This window comes from Vollenhovia emeryi, unplaced genomic scaffold (assembly GCF_000949405.1).
Source record: "Vollenhovia emeryi isolate VEMERY1.0 unplaced genomic scaffold, V.emery_V1.0 DF939318.1, whole genome shotgun sequence".
Taxonomy (NCBI): Eukaryota; Metazoa; Arthropoda; class Insecta; order Hymenoptera; family Formicidae; genus Vollenhovia; species Vollenhovia emeryi.
In genome coordinates this window covers 32147-42363 of record NW_011967048.1, presented here as the reverse complement: position 1 = coordinate 42363, position 10217 = coordinate 32147, and the positions used below count along the sequence as shown (strand labels likewise).

Here is a 10217-nt window from a genome sequence, read left to right as displayed (position 1 = left end):
GCGACCGCATCAGCAGACGCAGTTTAATCATTTAATGGTCTATTTTTTATTATGGCTGAACATAGTGTACTAATTCAGTGTTTATCTTTCTTCTTTTAATGAAGGGAAAATTCTAATGTAGAGGGAGAAAGATGTATGCATATACATTTGTTTCACATATTTTCTATCAAACGATAATGCTGTTTGAATGAAACAATAATATCATTTAGATTAAAGAGAATATTCCTTTCGTTTCAAACAAATATTTTACTTCTGACAAAGATATATATTATTTCAAATTCAAACAATCGTACTTGTTTGTTAATTCAAACATTGATTTGTTTCGACCATTTCAAATATCAAATTTGTTTGGATACAACAAAATTTATTAAATCCAAAGAAATCGTTTTCTCTGTGTACTGACTCTTCCATTCGAAGTAAACGGAATAATTGGAAACGACGAATTTTGAATAGAACCCACAATCTTATGTTTGTTACATTCGATTTGTAAACTTCTATGCTGCCTCTTTCTATACTGTAGTTGAAGAATTTAACTCGTTGCCTCCAGACCTTTCTTCCTCTTACATGTTTTATTTCGAGCGGCCGTTCGATTTCAATTTTTTTTTAGTTCTTCCTGCGATCTTTAATAAATTTATTACACTTTTCTCAGCTGCTTCCGCTTCTGTGGCGGATTTATTCTTATTTAAACGTAACGTACAACATTTTACTCACCGTATCCCTTCATTATTCCGTGCGTCAGGTACAATGGCGCCCGGCCGGCAAACGCATCCTTGGCAAAGGTCTGCCTTACCAGCTGTGGATCCGATAACAATACGGTGTACACAGAACCCATCCGTAGACCACAAACCGGGCCATATTTCCTCGCCAGTTCCGTCAGCGACACGTGAGGACGGACGGGGTCTAGCCATGGTAGATAACCGAGCAGTGGGATCCCGCAGGGTCCCGGCGGAAGTCGAAGTTTGCGATTTTTATAAAAGAAGACGTAGACAAGAAGCACGAGCGACACGCTCAGGATAATAAAGGCTATCATTGTGATCCTGTTTCAGCGGAAGCGGTGGAAACGCGATGCTGCGTCGCCTGCAAATTAAAGATATGATGCTTTTGAGCGCGACAGTGCACTTTTTATTTCCGGCAGAGAGAGAGAGAGAGAGAAAGAAATTGTACGATGCTGGTCTCGTTGCGAGATTCTCAAGCGAGATGCAGCGCGCGCGCAAAACGATGGACCATTTTCGTAACGAATAATCGAGTCGCTCGAATCGTCATCGCGCCCCGTGAAAGACCCTCGCGCGGATGCAATAATAAATTACGCGAATGTGCCCGACGACTCCCCTCGGTGAACGTTCGTAATCGAGGGAGCGCGATTCCACCATTCCAGGAATGGCGACAACGGCAGAAGCGAATGACAAACACAAACCTTTCTCCGCGTCTTATGGCGCGCGCACGCACTTGTGAGCAAAGTTATATCTCATTAGCGAGGCACGCGCACGTACACAATCGCGGCGAGGATAAGGAACGATTCCGTGCTGCGACTACGCGATATAGGCCGACACGTGGTCAAACACGTGCCGGTGAGCCGGCGATGAATCGAGGAAGCTTACTTTCGATGGCGCGCCGGCGAGATTTTTATTAGCCATCACCGTCAGTTCGGTTCGCGAATGCTTAGCGGTTACGGCATTTCGTTTTTTTTTATTGTCATTCAAACCGCTGCGTGTAAAGTTGACCCTTTCACGTCTAATGGATAATAAATGTTTCGAGTTTCCCGGATAAGAGAGTCTCCGAGTAGCCATGAGAACACCGCACTTTGTGATTGATATCGATTGACTTCTTAATAAATGTTTAAACCCAAGTGTATTTATATAAATTTATTTCAATAAATATATATAGGTTTAAATGATAATTGTTAAATGATTATTTAAGAAAATAATAATTGATTTATTAAAATAACACGTTCTATTTTACATGTATTATTTTAATCTCAAATTTAGAAAACAGTTTCACACGCAACAATCTTGAACTTGTGTATTCTTTAACACTAAAAGAACCAGCCCCGTTAAAATGACGGATTTCTTGTTTTTGATTGAACGACAGGAATTATTAAGGTGCTGTTATTGGAATTTATGTTGACTCTTGTAGAGATAAGAAATGATTGTAAATGCAGTTACCGATTAAATTTGATTGAAAAAACCGATCACAGTTTTCATCGGATGTACAATTTAATCGGATATATTCATTTGTTATTAATGTAATTAACTGTAATTAAGCCACCTTAATGTCTGTATTTTCATTTATTTACTTGATGTCCGATATTCACCCGTAACTTGTTTTTATATCTACTTTTATATACTGTAAAATTATACTGAGAGAGACTTGTTAATAAAATCGAAATGTTCACTTAATTATTTGCAAGTTAATTAATAGATAATAAAAAGATATTCACAGGATCTTATCTTATCAATCTCATAATTAGTGTTTGCATAGTTGGCTCTTCTCTCCCTTTAATTTACATAACAAATCAAATGAAAGGAGAGTTTGCTTATTGTCACCGGTAATGATAAAAAATTGAGACGGTAAACTTATAGTCAACCCAACTGGCTAGTTATTTAATTAGTTTATTACACAACGTTTCGACTCTATTCTTTTGGGTCCTTTTCGAGTGGTACTAAGTCAGTCATCGTCGAATAAGACAGGGTCGAGTTGTAAAATATATGTATACGAGTGAGCACTATGGTAGCTGGGCTCGAACAGTTTGAGCCCATAAAATGAACCCACTTAAAAATCTCCATCAAATCGAGGTGGTAAATTAGATACGCATGCAACGCTGATTGTTCTAGTATTAAATTTTGTAAAGTTTTAATAAGAATTTTGGAGGTTAATGTATTTTACGTATCACACAAGCCATGCTTGTTGAATAAGTTATGATTTAAAAACACCGATATTCTTAATGCGTAACAATTACATGAAATATTAGTTCTGAAATATTAGTCGGAAAACTCAGGAAACAAGTTTAACATTGTGCGAAACTTACCAAATCTGCCAACACCGGAATCTTGCCGCAGAAGCTGGCAGCCACGATGCCCACGTCTTGAATGATATTATAACTGATTGAGCGGGAATTATAAAACTCGAATCTGCAGCAGAGAAAAGATATGCGCGATTTTACATAAAGAAATGTACAGATAATTAATACTTACGTGATAAATGTTGGTGGGGATAAACACTGAACTATAAATGTACATACAACTGTCGTTTTTCGAAGGAAGTATTGTATATATTGTAGGAAAGACTATAACACGCGTTGTAACAGCGACCACGATATCGAGCTAAGTGTCGTTGCCAAGCAGTTGACGAAAGTGATCCCTCCAGATCGTTTGACTACCAAATGAACTCCTTCTTGCTGCGACAGCAGATATGTGTACCGTGATATTCGACGACACTAAAGTAGAGTTGACGTTTTCACGGGTATTAAAAGTCAAGATAAAGCCTTGTTCGTAAGAATTTAACAGTATTTAATGATTTTTTCTGAACAATTATTTAAAGGCATTGCAATATTTCGACTGACCAGAAAAATATGATATCGATATATCACGCTTAGGTAGTGTCACTTATATTTAACGTGGATTGATTTTGGTGTGTTAGGAATTTGTGTTATGAATTATGAAATGTATACTGTAGTAGGAGTAAAGATTGGATTTTTGTGCCCAATTAGTTTCAAGATCTTTTTCAAATAGTCGTAAATTGCGCGGACAAGTATTCCCGACAAAGCAGATCACTCGATTCATAAAAAATCAAAATGACCTGTTTACACTCCTGTTTGACACTCGAGTAAAACTCAGGTAAAATACGCAAGACTTGACTTCGAGCTATTTCTATTTCTGCAAATGGCCTTTTTCCACAAAAAAATGAAGGTACTATAAGTGTATAACTCGAATACAGAGTAACCTTTCAACCTTTTGATAAATAAGCAGATATTTTCTAAAGCTTTGGTCATTCATGAAAAATATTGCAAGTCCAATTCAGACTTTGAAACAGAGTAGCTGTGTGAAAGGTTGCATCCCTACAATTTTTTTTTAACTTTATGAACGAAATGATGAGTACGTTTGTTGGAAATTAGGCGCCAAGTTTATTAGAAAAAAGGTCGTGGCAAGTGCGTTGATCGAAATTCTAATTAAATTCAATTAAATATTGTGTTTTCCTATATTTATCTACCGTGGGTAAATAAAAGCTTCGCGTAATCAACCAGTTCCTCGTAAGTCGCATTTGTGGTTATGAGAGAACGTTATAAATGTATTCCTAATGGTTTTTATATACGTAGACGCATACAAAACTACCAACGACCCGTTGCCCTTATACACACACACACACACACACACACACACACGATTGGCCTTCTCGACTCACTTTACGATCCTGTGCGCTCACCTCCGCTCACGTGAGAGCTGTCGCTCGCCTTCGCCAATCACGTGCGAGTTTATACGTGCCCCTGCAGGCCGAATTCAATTTATTTGATACGTGCCCGAACGCTCGCGTTAAAGCGAGGGAGAGAAATAAAAAAAGGAGAAGAAGAGCTCAATTTCCTATCGACCTACTGGCCGCCTGAAGAATTTCGGTGGCTACTTCAACCGTCGAAGACGCTCCTCGACTTCTCGGGAAACTGTATTTGAGAAATAACGAGAAATTTTGAATCTTTTAACACTAATACTCGAAAGAACTATTTATGGCAATATATTTATGCAATCGTATTAATTGGCTACAATAGAGAATCTCGAATTAAGACCGGAGACTTGTCGCTAACCGGATTGGCGAAGACAGTTCGATGTCGATAATTGATGCCTCTAAGTGTGAAAATGCTGAAAATATGCGAAATATTCTATTTCTTTAAATTCGTAATAATACTTTGTTTCACCTTCAATTTATTTCACAAAACTGAATCAAATATATATCGCGTGGAAAATTAAGAATGATTCCTTTCTTTCTTCGATTTAAGATGAAAAACTTACAACGGACAGTAATGACTTTCTCCCGCGCTTCGTTTAAAGCGCGACGGAATGAAAAATGCGCCTCGAAAACGTTTTGCGGGAAGTGACGAGCTGCTGAGCAAATCGGTGGGCGCACAAGCCGCCCTCGGCGCGTGCAGAATCCGCTCGCGCGCTGCAGATAAATCTCGAACAACGCGTGTTCACACACAACGAAGATACGTGAGGACGCCTGCTATGCCCGTAGCCGCGGAACGTGACGGGCGCGCCACTTTCCCTCCGCCGTAAACCGAACTGGATTGTGCGGAGGAGGAAGAGGAGCAGGAGGAGTCTCGCTCCGGGAGAGGATGACGAAGAAGAGGAGACGAAGGAGAGAAGACCGAAACGTGATCGGCCGTGCACGTTGCACGGTAATCGAAACGCACTCTTGGGACTCACCTACGACGGACGGCGGATCGCACGCACTCGGAAACGTGAGGCACGTTGGTGATAATTGCGCGAACGCGCCGCGCAATTATCATCGATCGTACCGCTTTGCAGCGATACCCGACCGAGAGGTCGTCATCGAGCTTCCTCGGAGGCACGTGCTTAGCTAATAAAGGTCCTACCCTACTAACACAGAGTGCATCGGCTAAACATTGGTTAAACGTTGATCCAGTGTCTAGCCAATGCACTGTGCCACGAGGGATATTCTCGCGTGATCGGTACAAGCTTCACTTCCATCCGACAACACGCGAGGAGTGTCCATACGCTGTATCATAACTCGCCGGAGATGAATGATTTAATTTTTGGATTTCCAGGTGTACGCACTGAGAAGAAAGGTAGCATTTTATGTCCGATCGCTCTGCAATTTCTACGTCAGATGAGCTTTTAAGTAAAAAATTTGCGATCGCGAAAGAAAAAGGTGACGTTGAATATTTCCAGTTCCCCAAAAGAAACGGAAGACTCGTGGGTTCGTTTTCTGGCCCAGAAATTAATTGGCGAGTTGCCTCAGCCTCACTTCCTCCGACAAAGAGGCGCTAAAACTTGCGATCGATAACTCCACGCCACGGCGTGATGGCGCGATTATGGGGAGAAATGGAGGAAGAGAACGAAGGGCGGACGTCGACTTCTTAATCGGCTCCTGCTCGGACCTCGATGAATAATACGAACGGCCGCTGATGAGAGATCAGTAGCCCCTGCGGTGGACCACCGCGCGACTCCCTCTCCCTTTTCCGCGAGACCCCCTTTGCCTGATTCTGGTATGCACCGTCGACCGCGGAACAAATGCTATCTGACGGGACGTGCAACGACCGACAAAGGTCACTCGCGACGTTAAATCTGCATATCGTTTCTCGCGCGTGTCTCGTTCATTCTCCTCCGGCGCGCTGAATCGGCCGGCAGGTAGGAACACCGCTAGGATCGCACTGGGCAGACGGTCGAGGTGGATGCGGCAGCGTCTGATTCGATATCGAAACGCGGGAGATTCCTGGAAGGCGCCAGGAAGACGGTTCCACGATTGACGATTTTTCGTGTCGTACCGTACGATCGAGCGAAAGTAACACGAGTGTATTCTCAACCGCCGTGTAAAAAAAAACCGGTTCGACTTTTGGTACACGCCGGGAGACCAATGTAAAGTTGATTAATCTGGAAACAGTGAAGAACAGTAAAATTTGTAAAATCAGTTTCGTTAAATTTGCCACATTAACTATAGTCCTCTTTCCATTCTTCTCTTTTCTTCTCCTTCTTTTACTCTTAAACTTAGGAAGACTATTACTCTTCCTTTTACAATGTTTGATTCTGTTTGACTCTTTCTTTTATGCATATAGAATATTCTTACATAGTCGTGACAATGCGGAAATTTGAGACGGTCGTAATAAACAGTAGTTCCTTTCTTTTAATGGTCGGAGACGAGAGAATAAGCTCTTTGCAGAAAAGAGGAAGAAACGCGAGAGGAAGCACGAGAGTTCGTCGTCTCGTCTAATGCGGCTAATAACCTCGCCTAAACCCGGTCGTCGTACCGGGTACAGACAGAGGAGAGGGATGAATAAAAAAAGGAGCATGGTGCAGAGCGAAATAGAGGTGGGAATGGGACAGGGAGGAGGCAACCGATAGTTTCGAAATTCCGACGCAGATCACCGCACCACCGATCACGGCAGATAAATTGTAGAGCTCAATAGAATTAATCGCGGTGATCGATGTGCTCCAGATAATAGCTGCCCGCGTTAAGAGATCGTTAAGCCGCGCCGCCGCCGAGTCGTTGAACCACTTTGAGTAATCGGTGGTTTCATCCTCGGACGCATCCAGTCTGGTTTTCGCGAATCCGAGGAGTAAAGTACGGTCTGTTATAAACTCACACGCATCCCTTCAACTGTGTATTGTAAAAAGAACGTTAAAAAGAACATTTATACGTACTCTCGACTGATTATAACAATTTTAACAAATCCTCCACTTGACGATCAACTACAAGATTTTCGGTCGAGCTGGTTCTTGATAGCTTAATAATATTTCTGTGTGAATTTATATTATATTTTTTTTAACTCAGTAAATTGCGCGTCAATTCGTTGGTCTTAAAATACAGTTGCTTGTTGAAACAGTAAATCCGCATGCTTAAATCTACTCAACTTTTAATGTTAATAAGTTAATAATCTTATACTTGAATCACTGTGAACAACTTATCGCGAAAATTATCACTTCAAGGTTCGAATCTGGACTTCTCTACAATCCGTAACGAACGTCTTTGCCAATTCGACCGTTAAAGTATGTAGTGATATTTAGCGCAATAAAAAATAAGGAGAACGTCTTCTTTCAAACAACGTAATTAACCGATAATAAGTGAAGCAGGACCGATATGTTTAATTCATAGTTATCCTGTTTTACTTATTATTGTTTGCATCCTCTATCTGTTACAGCAAAATTGCGTATTCGGACTCTAGTGTTCTTTACAATCAGCATATGAAAGCGTGATGCGTGCAAATCGCAGCGTACCATACTTCGTTTGTTTTACATTTTCTTTTTCATCTCAAAGAAAGTTCTTTCATAATTTTTTCTTTGTATTTTCCTAACGCCAACTCTTTCCGGTTCGATCTTGCCGTGACTTTCTTTTGTTTCATTGAACGGTTTATTACGGACCTGGTTCCGGCGTCAGGTAGACTTTATCGTTTGTCTGAAAAGAATACTCGTCGAATGATGTTGCAAAAAATTTAACGTATGCACAAAGTGCCAAAGCTTTTCGGTCCTTAGGTGGCCGGATCCTACCCCTTTGCAAACTATAGACCGTTATTTACGGCCTCCACCTCCTCTTAGTCTCCACCGGTCTCCAACTCCCCCGAAGCACCAGCGCATAACTACCCACCTACCGTATAAGTGTAAGCTGGATTCTTCTTTTTGAGACGGCGGCGGCGGCGGCGGCGACGGCAGACATCGGACATCTAGAATCGTCTGCAGCGTGCATTGAACGCAAGGGGAATGCACTGAATGCAGAATGCAGGAGCAAGAGTACCAACCCCGGTGTTCTCTCGGGGGGCCCCAGGGCTGCAATCGCCACGGTGATCGATCGTACGTGACCGAGGAGTCCAGCGTACCTTTCTCCACAAGGTCGTCCTTCGTAGATCTCATTGTTTCTCATGAATTCGTCAATTTCAAGTAGAAAAAAATCTCACAGTATCAAACAGATCTGTAAACGACTTGGACAGACCTCGTAATACGGAATTGACGCGGGTCGGAAATGCGATTGTCTCGAAGCGACGTGGAGAACGCTCGCTAAATCCGTGCCTGCGAAACAGAAAGTACAAGCACCCAGGGTATGAAATATTTTTCTTTCAACCTAAGGACGACTACTCCGGGTCAATGAAACGAATTTTTCCGTGCGGAGTGGCCGCAAGGCAACGGGCGGTAGGCAAAGGAGGTGGTGCCGATGGCCACCATAGTAGTGATAAGTTTTTGTCCGGTTTTTGCTGACTCAAGATAGAACAATGAACCCCGGGGTGCGTCGTTCTCTAGCGGCTTTTCTTTCACGTTATTTCTCCTTTCTCCCGTCAGCTCCCTCTTCTACAACGATCTCGTAATTAAAGATATTAGACGTTATAAATCTTCTTTTGAGTTTCTTTTGTGACACAGTGCCACATTTTTTCTTCTTAGATAGTTTCACGAAATGAACAGAAGGCTGTGCCAACTCCTTCTCCTAAAAGTTCAATAGCGGAATCATTCGCTAGACGACGTCAGTGCACGACAGTCTCTGTTGTATTCGACCAGCACGGAGTCGAAGTTGTGAATGTGTCAAATTATAGACGGAGTATTTAAGATTCGCTTTATGAACCTAACAAGGATTCCGTTGCAATGCTTTAAAGCCTGTTACACAAGATGTTGAGAAAATTTCTTTTAGAAAAATAAATTTTCTTATTGGACCATCAGTTACGTCCCGACATTCGATAGGGACGACGTATAACAGGTCCAAGTAAATTTTTCAACTGAAAAAGCTCACGTCTTTAACACATGGAAATGTATGACGACTCTACGTCTCCCGAGATAACACGATGTGTGTCGTTCAACACTGCCAAAATATTTCGTGCCAATAAAAATCGCTCATTGGAATCAACCACGCAAATTGACTTCTAAACAGCTTCTCAACTTCGGAAGAAATTGATTTAAATTTAAGAGCCCACAGCAATTATATTATACAATACTAAACAAAGAAATGAACTGGTATTTTTCAGACAGGCGGAATATAATTGTCGTTGATAAAAATTTTTCATCATTAGCTCCGTCTCTAGCAAAATGTATGCCAAATTCATGGCACAGCAAATGCGACGGCAGCGTTTATCCCTGATACGCGCGATGCGCGTGCACCAATCGTAACGCCACGTTTTTGCAAGTAACGAAGAAAGTACCGGCTGCAGGCACGTTCGCGAAGAAGATTCAATTACCTTGCCATTGTTTCTCCTTTTGCTTGTCGTGGCGCGGGGGTATCTATTTATATCTCTGAGAGATCCTGCATCTTTTTTACAAGACTCCGAGATAGGTGCTCGAGGCAACTGAGGATCCCGGCAGCGGATACAAGCGGATCGTGCATATCTACCAACCAACCTACCTACCTGTTCCTAAACCTATCCGAGGTAGGTATCGACCTACGGTGAACGACCGGGGTCATTGGCTTGGATCCAGTTATCAAGGTTGAGGTCCTTCCTTCGGTAGCGAGAGACCGCCGTTTCTTGCTCAACGAATCAGCGAACTTTCCAATGTGTGCACCAGTATATCCACACTCTA

At 42.0% G+C, this 10217-nt stretch overlaps 1 protein-coding gene across 2 annotated transcripts in view; it reads right to left on the bottom strand.

Moving 5' to 3' along the window:
• LOC105558699 (cytochrome P450 306a1) overlaps positions 1-3730 on the bottom strand; it is a 23037-nt gene extending 19307 nt beyond the window's left edge. The window contains exons 1-2 of one of the 2 annotated variants that reach the window (XM_012006528.1): positions 3026-3730; positions 712-1077 (exon numbers count right to left, since the gene is read on the bottom strand). In XM_012006528.1, coding sequence (XP_011861918.1) covers positions 712-1030 — 319 coding nt within the window. In that variant the 5' untranslated portion in view covers positions 1031-1077; positions 3026-3730. Of the gene's footprint in view, positions 1-711; positions 1786-3025 lie in introns of those variants that run through there. The other variant, XM_012006527.1, reaches the window with a different exon arrangement.
• Between the last annotated feature and the right edge of the window lie 6487 nt (positions 3731-10217).